This window comes from Elgaria multicarinata, chromosome 5 (assembly GCF_023053635.1).
Source record: "Elgaria multicarinata webbii isolate HBS135686 ecotype San Diego chromosome 5, rElgMul1.1.pri, whole genome shotgun sequence".
NCBI classification, from domain to species: Eukaryota; Metazoa; Chordata; class Lepidosauria; order Squamata; family Anguidae; genus Elgaria; species Elgaria multicarinata.
In genome coordinates, this window is record NC_086175.1 from 133059442 (window position 1) to 133080518 (window position 21077).

A 21077-nucleotide genomic window follows, 5' to 3' on the forward strand; every position below is an offset into this window, starting at 1 on the left:
AGAGGCAGTAAGTTGCTGGGGAACATGGGTGGGAGGGTGCTGTTGCCCTCGTGTCTTGCTTGTGGGTCCCTGGTCAAGAGCTGGTTGGCCCCTGTGTGAAGAGAGTGCTGGACTAGATGGACCCTTGGTCCGATCCAGCATCAGGGCTCTTCTGATGTTCTTAAATGAGAGGGTCGACTGCTGAGTGACACTGAGACTTACCTTCCACTACATCAATCATGCACAGACCCAACAAACTGGGTATCAGATTGGATGCCGCTGTATGCACGGCGATGGCACCACCCATGCTGTGCCCAATCAGCATAATGGGCGGGGAGAGGTCTCCATACATCACTTCCACCACGTTTCCGACATCTCTACAAACAAAAGACACACAAGCAAGTTGACCCTTCCCATGTGTTTAAAGGTACAGGTCAGTACACGCATTGTATAATTTATGTTGCGTTGCATCTTTTATGCTGTAACTTTACTGCTTCAAACAATTTATTCTTCTTCTGGAAGCCCGAAGGCACCTGCGTTGGAAGTCAGATTTCGCACCCACTCCCCCCCCCCCCCACAACTCCTGAGACCTTGTAAGATGCCACCCACGCGCATCTACAGAGTTTACGGAATGCTCTTCCACAAGGGCTTCTCTGGCGCCCGCTGAGATCCATTTCAGTGCTAGGTAAATATCCTTTTATTCTGCCAGGTCTTTTAACAGTGAATTTTAATACCTGGTGATCGGATTTAGGCTGCATTTAAAGTTCATGATTTTTCTGTACTACACACACACACACACACACATACAGTATTTTGGCATCATTGTTATGACCCAACCTGTAGGGAAAGCTTTTGCAAGGGTGGAACAGAAATATCTAAAAATCCAAATAAATAAAACCTCCTGGCTCTAAGGATGAGGGATTTACTTTCTCCCCTGCCCCCCCCAACATGCAAAAGTTGTGATGATCAAGAAGCAGGTCTTTCCACATCGCTATCTTTTATCTGGAACAGAACTTCGAGTGTCGCCCAGTCTCTGGAACTGGTATGTTTGGATAATGCCTGTATCATGTGAATTACAGGTGAGCATTTCTGCATATCGCCAGCTGGTAGCCAGTGAGTGTGTGTGTGTGGTGGGGGAGCCTTTGCATATGGGATGTCCACAGGATCTCGGCACGTGCACAACGGAGGCAAGAGGAGAAGCGAGCAGGTAGTGGGTTTGCACAGATGGCCTCCCTAGGAAGAGAAGTGCCCCCTGCCTGCGTGAAGGACTCAGTCACCTTCACGCCTCAACCGTGTCAAACTGGAGAGCCCAGCTCTATATTGTGGACGGAAGGAAACATCTGGAGCGTGTTCAGAGGAGGGCAACCAGGATGATCAGGGGTCTGGAAACAAAGCCCTATGAAGAGAGACTGAAAGAACTGGGCAGGTTTAGCCTGGAGAAGAGAAGATGGAGGGGAGACATGAGAGCACTCTTCAAATCCTTAAAAGGTTGTCACACAGAGGAGGGCCAGGATCTCTTCTCGATCCTCCCAGAGTGCAGGACATGGAATAATGGGCTGAAGTTAAAGGAAGCCAGATTCCAGCTGGACATCAGGAAAAACCTCCTGACTGTTAGAGCAGTACGACAATGGAACCAGTTACCTAGGGAGGTTGTGGCCTCTCCCACACTAGAGGCCTTCAAGAGGCCGCTGGACAACCATTTGTCAGGGATGCTTTAGGGTGGATTCCTGCACTGAGCAGGGGGTTGGACTCGATGGCCTTGTAGGCCCCTTCCAACTCTGCTATTCTATGATTCTATGATCTTTAGGGGGGGTAGAACATTGCCTTCCAAACAGGCCGTCTCAAGGAGGGCTGGTCAACCCCAGAGCACGGCATTGAAGCTTAAAGTCTCAGACTCCTACATCCAACATTCAGACAATCCTGATGCAGCAGATTCACAAATGCGCGGTGAGTCATCCGCAGCCTTCGCCCACAGGCGAAGGAATAGCAGGGCAGAAGATCTCTCTCGGAATCAGTGAAGGAAGCTTGGATGCAATCCCCAAAAGCCCATTTAGGCAGCTATAAGCACTTCGATACACTTGTCGGGTCCACTCACTCAGCTTCACATCTACACACATGCGCACCGCAATCAGCACTCAATCAGCACCTCATGTGGCATCAGCGGTCGCTCTGAAAGTTTCCTCAAATTTCTCTGTGATGAAGGGCTTTCCTCAAAAACTCCACCGCACATCAGAACCCACCACATGGTTCTTGGGTTTTTTTTGGTGGGAGTTACGCAACAAATTAGTTAGAAGAACTTCAGTTCTAATTAAGGGGAGGGAAGGCGGGAGAGCACAGACACACACACACAGATGCCTGAGCTTAAAAAGACGCACATTTGGGAGGTTTCCTTAAAAGGGGAGAATGCAAGAGAAACCACTTCCCAGTAGCATCGCCAGGAGGCTAAGAGTGGGAGCAGCAAAGACCCCCGGCCAAACCCCACTTGGGTCAGAAGTTCACCCGCTTTAGGGGAGGCTGTTCTCTCAGATTCAGCCCCACGTCTCTACTATGGGGATAACTCTGGATGGGGAATGCTAGCAGATGCAGGACTTTTTCTGTCTAAACATGGACAGGATTGCACCCTAACGTGCACAGGACGGTTGTTAAGGATTCCTGCGATTATGTATGCAAAGCATTTGGAACACTTGACACTGGCTATATAATCCTACCACCAGTGAAAGACCCAGCAGGGACATAAGAAGAGCCCTGCTGGATCAGACTGAGGGATCCATCTAGTCCAGCACTCTGTTCACACGGCGGCCAACCAGCTGTTGACCAGAGACCAACAAAGCAGGACATAACATCATAGAATAGCAGAGCTGGAAGGGGCCTCTAAAGCCATTGAGTCCAACCCCCTGCTCAATGCAGGAATCCACCCTAAAGCATCCCTGACAGATGGCTGTCCAGCTGCCTCTTGAAGGCCTCTAGTGTGGGAGAGCCCACCGCCTCCCTAGGTAACTGGTTCCATTGTCGTACTGCTCTAACAGCCAGGAAGTTTTTCCTGGTGTCCCGCCGGAATCTGGCTTCCTGTAACTTGAGCCCGTTATTCCGTGTCCTGCACTCTGGGAGGATCGAGAAGAGATCCTGGCCCTCCTCTGTGTGGCAAACTTTCAAGTATTTGAAGAGTGCTCTCATGTCTCCCCTCCATCTTCTCCTCTCCAGGCTAAACATGCCCAGTTCTTTCAGTCTCTCCTCATAGGGCTTTGTTTCCAGACCCCTGATCATTCCTGTCAGGGATGCTTTAGGGTGGATTCCTGCATTGAGCAGGGGGTTGGACTCGATGGCCTTGTAGGCCCCTTCCAACTCTGCTATTCTATGATTCTATGATTCTATGATCCTGGTTGCCCTCCTCTGAACACGCTCCAGCTTGTCTGCATCCTTCCTGTATTGTGGAGCCCAGAACTGGACGTAATACTCTAGATGAGGCCTAACCAGGGCCGAATAGAGAGGAACCAGTACCTCGCGTGATTTGGAAGCTATACTTCTATGAATGCAGCCCAAAATAGCATTGGCCTTTCTTGCAGCCGTATCGCCCTGTTGGCTCCTATTCAGCTTGCGATCTACAACAATTCCAAGATCCTTTCCGTTCCCAGTCTCCAGTGGAGTCTCTCCACCAGATACAATCATCATACAGAGAGAAATGGGATCAGATGTGGGGCAAGAGACCCTGTAGACCATGCCGTCTTGGTCCCAAGCAGTCCAGTGGGTGGAAGAGAGAAAAAACACAACTCAGTCCTTATTGTAAAGCCAGATAACATATGCCCATACGCCCATCGAGGCAAATTCTCACCTTGACACAAGCACGGCAGGTTTGGACCAGCCAAAGACACGGCATCAAGATCCCAACCCTTAAACGCATCAAGTAAGGACAGGGGCCAGTTTACACAAGTGAAAAACTAATCCTTGGCATGTACCATTACAGTCGGCTGCAAAGCAGACATCTGAACGCTCTACTCTCAGATGGCTGGATCAGTATTCAGCACACAAAAGAAACCCTAACAAAGCAATCCGACAACTGCTTTACCACACAGGGAAGGCGTAACGACCAGCTCAGGGTCATGCGACTCGCCCCTCAAGCCTCACGGAAATCTTGCGAATTGAGGACCGGGGCGTGTCTAGGAGGCTTCCTTGTTGGACAGACCGAGCGCAACAAAGCAAGCATTGTGGAGGGACGTACTTGGACATCGTTTCTGCTGAGAGGTCATCAGGATTCCTCACTTTCGTCTCGCCTGCAAAGAGAAGCAGATCCGATCACACAGATGTAGAACGTTAACCGGCACACAAACCCACACCAGGACTTTTCTCTAGGTAGCCTGGAATTTATGGCTATGGGGTTTTTTTTTCTGCCCCGTACCCTGCAGGATGTGGCTCAACTAATACTAGGAAAGGCTGCACAAAGCTGCAATACCAACAGGCCCTTATCATCTATATTGCCTGGGAATGGATCACCTGCGTCCCATGGAAAGATCACAGCCCTGGCCGCTGTAGACCATGGAAACTGGTGTAACCTGGGCATTGTGAGCCATGCCTTGGCCACCTCCAGACGGAACAACAGCACTCCATGTGGGGCTGGCCCAAACCCTCCAGGAAGAATCCAACGGAGATTCTCAAGAGGCAGCTGGACAACCCTCTGTCAGGGATGCTTTAGGGTGGATTCCTGCATTGAGCAGGGGGTTGGACTCGATGGCCTTGTGGGCCCCTTCCAACTCTGCTATTCTATGATTCTTCAAATACTTGAAAAGATTGTCACACTGAGGAGGGCCACGATCTCTTCTCGATCCTCCCAGAGGATCGACACGGAATAATGGGCTCAAGTGACAGGAAGAGCCAGATTCTGGCTGGACATCAGGAAAAACTTCCTGACTGTTAGAGCAGTACGACAATGGAATCAGTTGCCTGGTGAGGTGGTGGCCTCTCCCACACTAGAGGCCTTCAAGAAGCAGCTGGACAACCATCTGTCAGGGATGCTTTAGGATGAACTCCTGCATTGAGCAGGGGGTTGGACTCGATGGCTTTGTGGTCACCTTCCAACTCTGCTATTCTATGATTCTATGTAGGGAGGGTACGAATCACCTCTGTTGAGAGCTCTGCACTGGTTCCCAAGGGGATCCCTGGCCAAACTCAAAGTGCTGGTTTTGAACTTTAAACCCCTAAATTGGGGATGGGGTCAATGTGCCCGTCCAGATGTTGCTGGCCTGCACCCCCCCTCCTCGCCCCTGGCTATGCTGGGCTGGGGCTGATGGGAATTAAAGTCCAATGACATCTGGAGGGCACACGTCACACACCCCTTCCCTGAATGGTCTGTTCAGCACTACGTTGTCCAGGACAGATGGAGGGTCTCCTTTGGCATGGCCCCATCACCACCCCCCACTTAGAACTCTCCATGAAGCGGTGCTCCAGGCACTGCCTCCCTCAGAGATGCAAAGCAGGGGAAGCAGCAGCCCATCTGCTCATCTAGCCTAGCATCGGCTACTCTTGTCTGGCAGCCGGGACTCTTCCACTGAGCTGTTGGTCCCTGTAAAGCAAGGGTGTTGAACCTCTTTCAGCCCACGGGCCGCATTCCATTTCGGAGAAGCTCTCGGGGGCCGCATTCCACTGGTGGGCGGGGCTGAAGGCAAAAAGGGCGGGGCCAAAACACCCGCATATTTCAGCTTAAAGCTCGTACGGCCAGTAACTTAGGAGATGCATTTCAGCTTTCTAGAATGGGGAAAAGGCTGCTTGGTCCCCTTCAGACGTTTTGACTTTAACTCCCATCCTCCCCAGCCAGCATGGCTATTGCTGGGGAAGGCTGCTGTAGAGCATATTTGCTTCACCATTACAACCTTCCTGTTTAGAAGGGCCATTGCTGGGACTTGCTTTACTGCTTTCCGTGTTTTGCAGTTTTAATGGGTGCTGCTTTTATTGAATTTTGTGCACATTTTAACTAGCTGTGTCTCAGGCACCACCAGGACCTGTGAGTGAATAGCAGCGGGAGAAGTATTTTTTTTGGGGGGGGGGGGATTTTAAGCCACGCTAGGTGGGGTTAAGACACCTCAAGATAGCGTCTTTCTCGTATCCATCGGAGAGAGCAATGGCATCATTCCGCAAACTCAAAATAGCGCTAGCGAAGTTCCACTGAACCTTTCTGTTGTGCAAATGGTTGTGCGGCAGAATCCAATTAAAATCCCATTTGCACAAGCGGGTGTGCATTATGCTTGTGCAACCTGTTACGCAAGCATAATGCACGACAGCTTGCACAAGCGTAACTTCAGCTCGATTCGTCTCTTGTGCACAGTTCAGAACTTAAGTTTCCACTAGCGCAACACCATTTGCACTAACAGGAGGACACAGCTGAATACGACCCTATGGTTTATATTCAAGATCAGCAGGGAGCCGGGGGGGGGGGGGCAGGGGGGGCACGCAAGTCTCCTGCACCAAAAAAGACTTGGGTTGTATCTGTTTTTTAAAAAACCTGCTTACCATGTCCTCTCAGATCCAGAGCCACGATCCTACACTGAACCCGGTTAATGATGGCGGACTGCAAGAGACAAAAACACACCGTTTGAAAAGTCTCTCTCTCTCTCTCTCTCTCTCTCTCTCTCTCTCTCTCATGCACACACACGCGAACCTTCACAGTCACCCAAGGGAGGGAGGAAGAGGCCACCATTCAGAGGGTGCTTAGGTCCTGTTGATCAGCTGAAAGAAGGGGACTCAAACAAAAGGCAAGAAGCTTAGAGCAGAATAGGGAGAAGGTTGTAAGGAATACGAATGAAGTAAGAGACCGGGACTGGGAGAAGGGCCAAGTCCCTCGGACGGCCTCCGGACTTTTAAGTGTCCAGGGTGGGGTGGGGGTGGGGGATGTCATGGGCTCTCTAAAAAGAAAAATGAGATGGAATGTGGGTTACCTTGCCCCAGTTTCAGAGACCAGAAAAACTAAGGAAGCATGCAAACCCACGTTTTCTCCCTGTATTTTTCGCATAACTTGTGCTGCAATTTTTACTACCGGGCTCGTTTTCCTGCTGCTGCTATAAAAAGGTAGCCAAGCACAGCTTCCAGGTTGCTGGAAAGCCTGTCGCACCCACGTCCACACACCCCTCCAGCTTCTGAGATTTCAGCAGACTTTGCCCAGGGCTTTTACTAAGCGTTTCTTCACAATCAGATGGGCTAGAAACTTTGGGGAAAGAAGATTAAGAGGAGGCTCTTCAGAAGAACATGAGAAGTGCCCTGATGCTGGATCAGACCAAGGGTCCGTCTAGTCCAGCACTCTGTTCACACAGGGGCCAAGCAGCCATCGGCCAGGGACCAACAAGCAGGACATGGTGCAACAGCAACCCCCTAACCCATGTTCCCCAGCAACTGGTGCACACAAGCTTATTGCCTCGAATACTGGAGATAGCACACAACCATCAGGGCTAGTAGCCATTGATAGCCTTCACCTCCAGGAATTTATCCAACCCCCTTTTAAATGTACATTGATGGTGCTATATAAATAAATAAATAAATAAATAAATAATAATAATAATAATGCCATCCAAACTGGTGGCCATCCCTACATCTTGTGGAAGTGAGTTCCATAGTTTAACTATGCGCTGTGTGTTAAGAAGGACTTCCTCTTATTTGTCCTGGATCTCCCGGGAATCAGCTTCATTCCCTGCCCAAGGAATACCACACACTGTAGGAGAGTTTGCGCTCCTATAGAGAAGTGCTGTACGTGCACAGCCCTGGTGTTAAGGTATTAGCACACAGCTCTAAAGGGGAGCATGGGGGTGGAATGAAAAGATGGTATATATCAGCTTTCCTCAGACCAGCACCATCCTGTCAGGGATGCGTTGAGGTGGGTTCTTGCACTGAGCAGGGGGTTGGACTTGCTGGCCTTAGAATCATAGAATGGTAGAGTTGCAAGGGGCCTCTAAGGCCATTGAGTCCAACCCCCTGCTCAACGCAGGAATCCACCCTAAAGCATCCCTGACAGATGGTTGTCCAGCTGCCTCTTGAAGGCCTCTTGACCACCACCTCCCTATGTCATGGGTTCCATTGTCGTACTGCCCTTATCGGCCCCTTCCAACTCTATGATTCTACATTTCTAAGGTCGGGGTGGGGTGGGGGAATACAGTAAATGCTGAACAATTTGGGGGGGGGTTTGGAAAAAAGGGACCCTACAGCTCCAGCAATGCGCGCTCTATGTCACAATGAGGCCCTTTTGAAAATAAACACACTGCTGAAAATGAGATCATGCTTTATTATTTGTTCCCGCCACCTAATAACATTTGCATAATGATGTTATTTTCAGCATCGCAGTGATTAAGTGGTAGTAATGCTGAAAGGCGGCTTTAAAAATAGGCCTTTTGTTCCAGGACAATCAACTGGGTTGCAAAAACAAGCGTTTCCAGCAGCGATGGGGAATACCTGCTGAAGGGCTCCAAAACTGAACAGCAGCCAAAAAGCTTCCAACGGAGAACGGCTGCTTTGACAGCCAAGACTACAATTGCGGGAGCAATTAGGGTTTTAAAACTTTGAAGTGTTCGAGTGCAAGGTACTAAACACTGTTGATGGAAAGGCAGGTCCTCAAGCGACTCAGGACTGCTCAATTAGCAAATGGGAGTATAAGGATTTCAGCAATACTGAGGAGCTGCAGGAATGTGTCCAAGGAGGCAATGAGAACCAGATGAATGGAATCTATGCAAGACATTTACAGTGTAATCCTATGCATGTCTACATAGAAAGTTGTCCCATTCAGTTGAATGGGGCTTATTCCCAGGTACAGGACTGCAGTCTTAGCTATTACAAGCAGCCCTACTGGATCAGGCCCCAAACCCACCCAATCCAGAGTGCCGTTCCCAGCATAAATCCTATGAAGAGAGACTGACAGAATTGGGCATGTTTAGCCTGGAGAAGAGAAGATTGAGGGGAGACATGAGAGCACTCTTCAAATACGTAAAAGGTTGTCACACAGAGGAGGGCCAGGATCTCTTCTCGAGCCTCCCAGAGTGCAGAACACGGAATAACGGGCTCAAGCTAATGGAAGCCAGATTCCAGCTGGACATCAGGAAAAACTTCCTGACTGTTAGAGCAGTACGACAACAGAATCAGTTACCTAGGGAAGTTGTGGGCTCTCCCACACTGGAGGCCTTCAAGAGGCAGCTGGACAACCATCTGTCAGGAATGCTTTAGGGTGGATTCCTGCATTGAGCAGGGGGTTGGACTCGATGGCCTTGTAGGCCCCTTCCAACTCTGCTATTCTATGATTCTAAGGTCGCTTTCTAATAAGTAGAGACTTGTCATTTGTAAAATGCCAGTGGTGGTGAGAATACATACCAAGTTGCTTCATTTAGTCAGACCATTCCGCCCAGCCTTCCTCAACCTGGTGCCCTCCAGATGCGTTGGAGTAAAACTCCCACCATCCCTGCTATGGTTGATGGGAGTTATAGTCAAACATATCTGGAGGACACCAGGTAAGATTAGCCTGAGACAGTCTTAACTTTGACAGTCAGGAACTTTCCAGGTTCTTTTCCAGCCCTGTCAACAGGTATCCTAACTCAAAGGGTGGGGGGCAACTTCTGGAACTCTGGGGAGGGATTTTCCCTGCCACCCTGCTCCACAGGCCTCAGTTTTACAACTTTTAAATAAAATTTTAAAAATGTAAAACTGCTGTTTTGCAACTGAATTCGGTGCCAAACCACTCCACATTGTTCAAAGCTTATATGCTAATTTATTTATTTATTTTTAAAATCCATTCTGTGGCACAGAGGTCAGCAGGGGCCGCGTGTTGCTCACCCCTGTTCTTACCGCAGATGCTGGTGGAGACCTTCTGCATTTAGAGCATGTGGCTCTACTCAATCCTGCCCAACGCATTTCCGCTGCCTTTAAAAACTAAGGCAGCTTTATCGTCCCGGCAAGTCACTCAACACACGTTGACATAATGATGTATTTCTTGGCGGTGATCAAGCCAAACGTGGATATTATTCCAAAAGAGAGTTTCCAGATTTAATTGGTTTCCATCACTGAGGATGTAAGCAGATTTACGACACTGGGGGAAAAGAAGTCCCTTCCATTCTGTCGCCTTTGTAAAAACTCTGGCCCACACCCTGGCTATCTTACCTGGTCTTCCATTGATCCACCTGGTCCCTCCCATTTCTCCAGCACTGTGTTGCCATAACCTCTTTTATTGCTCTGATCATGTGACGCCCATCCTTAAATCCCTGCGCTGGCTTCCTGTCTGCCCCCGGATCCAGCACCATCTCTGCTTCCTGACCTTCAGAGCCCTCCATGTGTCATGTTTCTCAAAAACCTCCTGCCTTCTTGGGAAATAATGAGGTTTGCTGAGTAATCTACAAAGCTTTATTCAAGCAAGAAACATCTCTTCCCACCTGAAGAGAGTCTAATCTCTAGGACCTTTCTTCTAGGCAAAACTATGCAAACTAAGCGAGACAATCAGAGAGACTAGTTCTGAGGCAGCTTCTGACGGGAGGCGAGCTAAGCTGACTTTCTCTCGCCTTCCTTTAGCTCCGCCTGTTTTAGCCTGCGGCGTACTCTAGGACTGGCTAGCCTCTCCGTGCTCTCTCCCCTTGGAAGAATGTTGGCTTCCCACTGACTGTGTATTATTTGCCTTGAGGAGATAAGCTCTGGAGAGAATTCACTCCCAGCTGGTGGAGCCCGTGAGAGCTTTCTCCCCCACTACAGGCTGGCCTGCTCCTGGCAACGACTCCTCTACTTCAGAGTCTGATTCTGATTGATCACCTGAAACACCTTATTCCAACCCAAAGGGAGCAGAGCTAGACATGACACTGTGGCCTTACCAGGCATACACACAGCTATCTCTCTCTGCCCTTATCTATCCCAATGCATCCCTGCCTGTGTTTTTTGCCCTCCCGGCTCCTCCACCGCCCAAAGGACTCTGCCCTTTTTCTCTTGCTGCCATGTCGGCTCGGAACAGCCTCCCAGAACACCTGCACAAGACCAGCTCTCTCCCTTCCATGAAGCCTGTGGCCCCACCTCCTCGCCCCCATGCCCTACTGTCACTCAGCCTGTTCCCAAGCCTGAGCTTGTGCAACTGCATATGTTTCCCCTTCCTATTGTTGCCTTAACTCCCCCCTCTCCATCCTCTGCTGTTTCCCGTGTGTCACATTATAGACGAGCCCTTTCGGGCAGGGCCTGTCCTCTTACACTCCGTGAAACACCAGGCACGCTGGCGGCTGTATATTGGGGATGGGCAACACAGAGGCCTGCGGATCACATGTAGCCCCCAGGGGGAGCTTTGCGGCCCCAGTGAGGTCACCTGCCTCTGTGGCACGGACCTCATTTGGCAGGCCAGGAGGGGTCAAATTGTGCTTGGAAACAAGGTGTCTGCCCCCCACTCATTTCTCAGTAGAATTGCTGGGAACACAGTTGTGGTTGGGGTGCAGTCGCAGAGGGGGTTGGGGTGCAGCCCCTCAAGGGTCCCAGGAATCCAATGCACACACCCCAAACCTCCAAAATGGCCCACTCTTGATCTACATAAAAAGCAGCAGCAATGACAAGGGAAACAGCATACTACTGGCAGCTTTACGTACAGTGAATACAGATTTACTTACAGTGAATACAGGTTTACTTATAGTGAATACAGATTTACTTACATTGAATACAGATTTACTTACAGTGAATACAGCCCAGGAGAGCGCGGAATGGCCTCCACCGTGTAGGAGCAGCAGGACGGGGCCCTCAGACCCACTCTTGTAAATTCGAAAAGTGTATGAACAGTTAAGGATATCGTAACCTTCGTCACGCAAGTCATTTCGAGTTCAGATGCAAATCACACTCTTGCAAAAAAGTATGGGCTCCACCCCTGAGCTGGGACCCCCATCTCTCACACAGCACGAGGCACACCGCAACAGCCAGGGCCAACACGTTCCCAGCCAACCCTCCATTCACAGTCCCCCAATCTCATCTTATTTATTTATACATTTTAAATCTTAAATCTATCTCCTGCTTTATCTTCAAAAAGAAACCAAAGTGGCTAATGAGAAGCGATTTTTAAAAAGTACTAAAAAAAACCAAACCCAAAAAGTAAAGACAGCAGCCAGCTAAAAAAAACCAAAAAACTAAGAACACTGAGAAGGCCATACCGTACATGCATTGGTGCAGGAGAGAGAGAGTGGATTCGGATAACACGATAACCAACAGTGGGTTAAATAGTCAATGATTGGCTATTGTATTGTCTGTCAGGACTTTTTCACACACCATGGTTGGTTATTTGGTCGAAATAACCAATGCAAATAACCAACGCTATGCAGAGATTATTGGAAGAACCGTTGGTTACCGTGTGATGTGTCGGGTACTGTTGACTGTTTCGTCACACACAGTTGGTTATTTTCGGTGACTACAGAATCCCCTGGCAAGAGTGACCAAAGTGGCAGCTGCCGCTCTAGTCCAGCCAGCAGAACTTGCAGTGGCTGATGGGATACCAACAGGAGGACTGTGGAGAGGAGAGAGGGCGAGGGATGTATCGATCAAACATACCGTTGACTAATAGTCAACTCGACGCTGGTCTTAATTTACACCACGGTTGATTATAACCATGTTGTGTGGGGAGCACACCCTCAAAAGTCAACTGTGGAGTTGACTATTAACCCATCATTGACTACTGAGTTTTCCGAACGCAGCCAAAGAGAGACTTTCCAAGCAGGTCAAAAGACTTGCTAGAATAGAAAAGCCTTCACTATTGGTGGAAGGCCGGTAGAGCGGGCGACAGTCAGGAGAGGGAATTCTAAACCCTGGGAGCAGCCACCTTCCATGTTCCCACCAAACATGCATCTAGAACTGGAGGGTCATGGAGGAGAAGACTGCCCTTATATGCGACCAGCATTTTTCACTGTAATCATTTCTGCAGCACGTCTACCATAGAGTGCTCTTTACAACGCCCATCCTTTCATTTGTGCTTTAGCACCGTTGAAAGAAATAACTCTAGAAGTCACGTCCCACAATCGCAACCAAATCTGTATCCCATAAGAACAAGACTATTTTCCACTCCTGCCTCATCATGAAGTCCGGTGGCCTTGTCTTCCTCCTCGTGGGGCTCCTTGCTGTCTGTACCATGATGCCCTCTGCCTCTGCCCAACGTGGGAAGCCTGGATGCTGCCCTTTCTATCCTGTGGTCATGCAACCACCTCGTCTAAAGCTCTGTACAAGTGATTCCAAGTACCAAGGTCGACAGAAGTGCGGCCCAGTCATGCGTTCAACGAAATGCGTAAATCCAGATCTATCATAGTGATGCAGAGCCTGAAACCCCCAAAGCATGTACAGTTTAGAGATCTAAACCAGGACCCAACATGTGAAGGCCAGCTCCATACACATTGACCCGCTCCAGCGCAACTCCCTCTCTGCAATAAAGTTATCCACACTTAAACAAAAACAGGACTATTTGATCACAAGGAAACACAGACATCTCTTCCCTAAAAACATGCCATCACCTAGAGATCGGACTAACAAGCCCCCAAATCTTTATCTTTGCAAAAACGCTGGGGAGAGCAAGGTTCCTCTGCATGAACCCTTAAAGAAAGGCATGGCCAGTCAACCGTGGCACAGGGAATACATTGGCTTCAGAGAATCTTAAATGCAGCTCTACAAATTCACAGTATTGCAAGCCCCGTTGCAGGAATGCTCAAACAAGAGGAGGGAAAGAGGATATATCCTTGCCGGAGTCGCTATCAACCACCACGTCCTCCATAGATTCGAAGTACTGGCTCCACGGGACTGGAGAATAGTCACGCTTCCTGCCAGGCCTGAAAAACAAGAATTGATGCTTCAATGTTAATAATAATAATAATAATAATAATAATAATAATAATAATAATTTATTTATTTCTTACCCGCCTCTCCCTTTGGATCGAGGCGGGGAACAACATTAGAACAGGAATCAATACATCTTAAAAATTCTTGATTTAACATTGATCTGGATAGGCCTACCGGAAAAGGATAGTCTTTAAAGCTGCCTTAAAATTACACAGAGAGAGTTAATTTTACGAATCTCCTCTGGCAGGCCATTCCACAATCTGGGGGCGACAGAAGAAAAGGTCCTCTGGGAAACTGATGTCAGCCTAGTCTTGGCTGACTGAAGTAAGTTCTCCCCAGAGGACCTGAGTGTGCGGGGCGGACTATATGGGAGAAGGCGATCCTGCAGGTAACCTGGACCCAAACCATTTAGGGATTTAAAGGTAATGACCAACACTTTGTACTTTGCCTGGAAACTAATTGGCAGCCAGTGGAGTGATTATGTCTCTCGAGGTACAAAAATAAAAATAAATAAATGCCTTTTGCTGAACGTAAGACAGCTCTTTAAAACAGGTTAGAATAGCAGCCTTGTGCTTGCCAGGAGCAAAAAGAAAAAGAAAAACCCAATGAGGAAGGAAGTGAGGGTCAACCCTCCCATTACAGATTTCATTCACCTGGGGGGTGCTTATGGTGAAGCCGTGGGATCTGTTGGGTCTAATGTCTGTGGGGTGGGCAATCCGCTCTGGGATTCAGTCAGAACTCTAAAATTGGATTGCTCCTTTTAGGGCCTGTTCAGACGACACGCTACGCCACAGTTAGGCCAATAACCCTTCTGCAGCAAATGGTTAGAGCACGTGTTTAAAATGCGGTTATGTAGCCACCACAATTGGGAATGGTTCACATGATACACTACGCCATCATGTTCAGCTCAAAACGCTTAACCACTGTGGCTTAGCATGTCGTCTGAACAGGGGCTTTGCATTTGATCTGAAGCCCAGAGTGGATTCATTGCTCCACTGAAATCACAGCCTCTAGGCCCCACTGCTGTGAAGTATATCATGCTCCATGTCAGTACAGCTTTTTCCTGCAAGGCAAAGCAGGTCCCCAGAAGGCTCCTAACATTTGTACTGCTGGACGGGCATGTCAAGCTGGCTTTTAAGTGGGCCTTTCATTTCCACTAGTTTTAAATTGCTGCCAGCTTTCAAATGGCATTCTGCCTTTAACAGACACAACTTAATCCTTTGTTTTCACACGGCAAATTCCAGAGGGGTAGTTGTGGTAAACAGTGGGGGCAAAAGCAACAGTCTCACGGGAACAGATTTATCGTGGCAGAAACTTCCGTGGGCCAGAGCCTCCGTTGTCACGTGCAAGAAAGCTGAGCCCTCAGTAGAACCGTCCTTCTTTTAAGGCACTTAAAAGTCACCGATGTCACTGAGAAGACACTGTCAACTCGCAAAAGAAATTCAGAACCACCGTCTGCTGTTACACATCAAATGGTCCTTAAAACCAACCTTTGCTCCAAAATGTCTGCTGCTATTAATCCCCTGATTATTTAAAATATTATAAAATAATAATAATAATAATAATAATAATAATAATAATATATTTATTTATTTATTACCTGCCTCGCCCCCTGGATTGAGGCAGGGGACAACATTACATACAAACACCACACAATACATAAAACTGATTAAAAACATATAAAACTGATTCAATATTAAAATAAGTCAAATATTTTAAAATTCGACAACGTAAGCCTGCAAGAAGAGATCCGCCTTTATAGCCTTCTTGAATTCGAAAAGACTATTAAGTCGACGAATCTTCTCCAGCAGGCCATTCCATAGTCTGGGGGCGACAGAAGAAAAGGTCCTCTAGGTAACAGTTGTCCACCTAACTTTGGCTGACTGTAGAAAATTCTTCCCAGAGGACCTGAGTGTGTGGGGCGGATTGTACGGGAGAAGGCGATCCCGCAGGTAAACAGGACCCAAACCATGTAGGGCTTTAAAGGTAATAACCAACACTTTATACTTCGCCCTGAAACTAACTGGCAGCCAGTGAAGAGATTTTAAGACTGGTGTGATGTGGTCACCCCTAGGTGTACCGGTGACCAAGATTTTGTTCGATTTATAACCAGAGGCTTATTCACAGCGCCTTGGGAGTCTTCCACAAACAACAACAAATCTATTTTCTAAATGCTTTACTCTACTAAAATTCCCCTTATTTAGACCTGCCACTAAATGCCTGCCCAATTCTCTGGAAGAATCATAGAATCATAGAATAGCAGAGTTGGAAGGGGCCTACAAGGCCATCGAGTCCAACCCCCTGCTCAATGCAGGAATCCACCCTAAAGCATCCCTGACAGATGGTTGTCCAGCTGCCTCTTGAATGCCTCTAGTGTGGGAGAGCCCACAACCTCCCTAGGTAGCTGATTCCACCGTCGCACTGCTCTAACAGTCAGGAAGTTTTTCCTGATGTCCAGCTGGAATCTGGCTTCCTTTAACTTGAGCCCGTTATTCCGTGTCCTGCACTCTGGGAGGATCGAGAAGAGATCCTGGCCCTCCTCTGTGTGACAACCTTTGAAGTATTTGAAGAGTGCTATCATGTCTCCCCTCAATCTTCTCTTCTCCAGGCTAAACATGCCCAGTTCTTTCAGTCTCTCTTCATAGGGCTTTGTTTCTAGACCTCTGATCATCCTGGTTGCCCTCTTCTGAACACGCTCCAGCTTGTCTGCGTCCTTCTTGAATTGTGGAGCCCAGAACTGGACGCAATACTCTAGATGAGGCCTAACCAGGGCCGAATAGAGAGGAACCAGTACCTCACGTGATTTGGAAGCTATACTTCTATTAATGCAGCCCAAAATAGCATTGGCCTTTCTTGCAGCCATATCGCACTGTTGGCTCCTATTCAGCTTGTGATCTACAACAATTCCAAGATCTTTCTCGTTTGTAGTATTGTTGAGCCAAGTGTCCCCCATCTTGGTTTCTATTCCCTAAATGTAGAACTTGGCATTTATCCCTATTAAATTTCATTCTGTTGTTTTCAGCCCAGCACTCCAGCCTATCAAGATCACTTTGAAGTTTGTTTTTGTCTTCCAGGGTATTAGCTATCCCACCCAATTTTGTGTCATCTGCAAATCTGATCAGCGTTCCCTGCACCTCCTCGTCCAAATCATTAATAAAAATGTTGAAGAGCACTGGGCCCAGGACTGAGCCCTGCGGCACCCCACTCGTTGCCTCTCCCCAGTTTGAGAAGGTTCCATTGATAAGTACTCTTTGAGTCCGATTCTGTAGCCAACTGTGGACCCACCTAATAGTTGTTCCATCTAGCCCACTTTTAGCTAGTTTGTTAATCAGAATGTCATGTGGTACTTTGTCAAAAGCTTTGCTGAAGTCAAGATATATGACATCCACAGCATTCCCACAGTCCACAAGGGAGGTTATCCTATCAAAAAATGAGATCAAATTAGTCTGACAGGATTTGTTCCTGACAAATCTATGTTGGCTTCTAGTAATCACTGCATTGATTTCAAGGTGTTTACAGATTGACTTCTTTATAATCTGCTCCAGAATTTTCCCAGGGATGGATGTCAGACTGACTGGTCTGTAGTTCCCAGGTTCCTCCTTTTTGAAGATAGGGACAACGTTAGCCTTCCTCCAGTCGTCCGGCACATCACCCGTCTTCCATGATTTTGCAAAGATAATAGACAAAGGTTCTGAGAGTTCTTCCGCTAGCTCCTTCATTACTCTTGGATGCAGTTCATCGGGCCCTGGAGATATGAACTCATTCAAGGAAATTAGGTGTTCTTTGACCATTTGTTTATCAATCTCAAACTGCAATCCTGCCCCCTCAACTTCTGCTTCACTTTTTCCAGGGGGGTCATAGACCCGCTTTTGGGAGAAGACCGAGGCAAAGTAGGAATTGAGCACTTCAGCCTTTTCTTTGTCGTCTGTTATCAATTTGCCATCCTCATTAAGCAGTTGAACCACTATTTCTTTCCTCTGTCTTTTACTACTCACGTATCTGAAGAAAGCCTTTTTATTGCTTTTAGCATCCCTCGCTAATCTCAGCTTATTCAAAGAAACACAAGAAACACAGGTTTGGGTTCTGGCAAAGCTTAACCCCAAAGGAATTCATTGCTGGAGACAAACGCCAAGACCCCATTTCCTGCATGCCCTCGGAGCCCTCACATTCCATGAACAGTATACTTACGGCAGCATCTTCCAACCAGGTACTGTCTTTAGGACTACAACTCCCATCATCCTCAACCTGCATGGCCAATGGTCAGGAATGCTGGGAACTGGGGTGGCACCCACCCTCTGGAGAACCCTCCCTCGTGCAGTTTGGGAGGCGGAAAACATTTATTTATTGCATTTTTTATACTGCCCAATAGCCAAAGCTCCCTGGCCAGTTCACAAAAATTATATCTTTAGATAATTATATCTATATAATATCTTTTAAACCTCTCCCGAAGACATACCTTTTTATACAGGCTTTCCTTGGTCTTTAAAGTAGCTGGTTTTATATTGCCTTTTAAACTTTTAATGTTTTAAATTTATACTTGTATTTTATGGTTTTTAATTCTGCACTGCCCAGAGAACTTCCGCTGATAGGCAGTATAAAAATGTAATAAATAAATAAATAAAGTGTAGTCCAAAACATCTGAACAGCAAAGGCCAACTTTAGTTATTGACTATTGACTATTTCTTCCCAACAGCTCTACTAATAACTTGCTTTGTCATAGAATCATAGAATAGCAGAGTTGGAAGGGACCTACAAGGCCATCGAGTCCAACCCCCTGCTCAATGCAGGAATCCACCCTAAAGCATCCCTGACAGATGGTTTGTCCAAAATGTTAAATCCAAGTATTTGGAGTCGAACATGTTTTTGTCTTTTGCAAAGCATTCTTTCACCGTTCTTTAAAGAGAAGAATAAGGATTTTAAATCCACCAGCCTGCACACTGTCTTGTTTTAATTGGCCTTTACTGTTTTAAAATTTCATATTGGTTTTAACATATTAACGGTTTAATTTGTTTTAGAATTGTATATTCTATTTTAAATGTATGATTTTATCTGTACGCCGCCCTGAGATCTTTGTGATATTGGGAGGGATATAAATGTTTTAATAAATAAAATTATCGTTCGTTCATTCATTCATTGATTATTATTGTAACATCCACATGCATCATCACAGTAATCCTTAACAGTGGCATAGCGATAGCACTTTTTTATGAGCAGGAACCCTGACATCATCCCCCACCCCCACCATACGCTTCCCTGCTTTCTCAGAGCTTAGTTGTGCAGTAGCTAGAGAGAAATGAATTTTTCCAGCAACAATATACTATTCCTTGTTGAAATGCAAAGTATTTTGGGATGGCTTGGTACCAAATGGGCAATTAAGACCCATTAGCTTTGCAAAAGACCTATTCCTCGCAGATGAAAGCTCCTAGAATTATTATTATTATTATTATTATTATTATTATTATTATTATTTATTTATTTATATAGCACCATCAATGTACATGGTGCTGTACAGATTACACAGTAAATAGCGAGACCCTGCCGCATAGGCTTACAATCTAATAAAATCATAGTAAAACAATAAGGAGGGGAAGAGAATGCAAACAGGCACAGGGAAGTGTAAACAGGCACTGGGTAGGGTGAAGCTAAACAGTATAGAACTGGTTGGTGTTATGGGTCAACACAGCTGGCTACAAATTTGGACTCTCCTTGGGCGTGGCTATGAGGACTGTCATGCTGATCACCTGCCTGCACTTCAACATCTACGCCACACTGATCCAAAAATAACCCTGAAAGGTAGACCAGTTATTACCCTTACATTGCAGGTGCAGATAAACAGCTGTGGCTGAAAAAGTGGTTTGCCTAAGCCACCTAGAGCAGTGGTTCCCAATTGGTGGTCTGTGGACTCCAGGGGGTCCGCATAACCCACCCAGGGGGTCCGTGGCACCATTCACATATTCACCATTCATTTCTGGAGTCCACTGACAACGAATTCCTACCAGAAGTAAAATATAACATCCCTGAGCACCTGCGTGATTTAGCGACTAGCTTCAGAGATTACTTCCCTGCACCTAATCCTGAAAACTCATGGAGAAGGAATCCTTTTGAATGTGGTGATGTACAACTAACAATCCTATCTGCGGAAGAGCGAGATGCACTTGTTGACGTGACTCGTGATGGTTCATTGAAATCATTTTTCAAAAAATATAGACTGGACCAATTCTGGGTGAAGGTTTTTCCTGATTATAAGAAGTTAGGTGAAAAAGCGTTGAAACATCAAGTTCCCTTTTGTTCCACATATCTTTGTGAACAAACATTTTCAACATTTTGTTATAAGAAGAACAAGCATAGAAATCGGCCCGATGTTGATCCAGATTTGAGATTAAAAGTAGGAAAGATTGAACCGGATGTGGAAGGGATTGTTTGGGACAAAAAGAGGCATGATTTCTCCCATCACATTTAGGTTTAGTAGCTGCTAGAGAGGTCATAATTTGTTCAATTGTAAACTAGACGTTAGTAAAATTGAATTCGTCTTTATATTCCTAACTAAATCATTGTCATTTTTGTGTGGTATATCACAAATATCACAATTCTTTTGGTCTGTTTTTTAGTATACCTAAAATCCTTTGCTTATTAGGGGCTACCCCTTATTTTCTCCAAAAAATTGCTTTGCACAGGTAACTACCATAGAGATAACAATTTTTGCAAAAGTAGGGGGGTCCATGGCCTGGCATTTGAAAAACAAGGGCCCCGCAGTATTTAGCTAATTGGGAACCACTGACCTAGAGAGTTCATGGCCAAGATGACATTTGAACCAGCTGCCACATAGACTCATTGGCTCAGTTCAGACAACACGTTTCTCTGTGCAGTGTGAAAACTCCACTCAACGGTTGAGTTTCTAGGCGACACACCCCACACAACCTGTTCTAACTCCACCATTGTGTGACTGTGGGCTACCTTAGAGTTGAGTAAAAGGCCACGCAACGGTTGATTGACAGTTCCTCCTCCCCTGGTCCTCCCAATGGTATCCCATCAAAAAAAAAGCAATGCCTGCGGATCTCCTAGAGTGGCGCTCCCTCCTTTTGCCGCTCCTGCCAGAGAACTCTGTAGCCAGTGGGAAAAGTCAACACAACGGAAAACTCCACGGAGCCCTCCACACAACACAATGGTTGTGCAGGAACTCTCCCCTGCACAGCGTGGATATTCTGCGTGGATTTTTTTTCCAAAAAAAAAGTTTTCCCGCCAGACAACACATTTCTCAACAGTGGTGTAAAGACTCCATCATGGAGTTCGAAAACCACCATAGAGAAAAGTGT

At 46.9% G+C, this 21077-nt stretch overlaps 1 protein-coding gene across 1 annotated transcript in view; it reads right to left on the reverse strand.

The window, feature by feature from the left end:
- The window catches only part of PPME1 (protein phosphatase methylesterase 1), a 44129-nt gene that overhangs the window by 19237 nt on the left and 3815 nt on the right, over window positions 1–21077 (reverse strand). Inside the window, exons 2-6 of the mRNA XM_063127273.1 lie at window positions 13660–13754; window positions 11631–11722; window positions 6478–6535; window positions 4196–4247; window positions 202–356 (exon numbers count right to left, since the gene is read on the reverse strand). Of these exons, the coding sequence (XP_062983343.1) occupies window positions 202–356; window positions 4196–4247; window positions 6478–6535; window positions 11631–11722; window positions 13660–13754 (452 nt within the window). The remainder of the gene's footprint in view (window positions 1–201; window positions 357–4195; window positions 4248–6477; window positions 6536–11630; window positions 11723–13659; window positions 13755–21077) is intronic.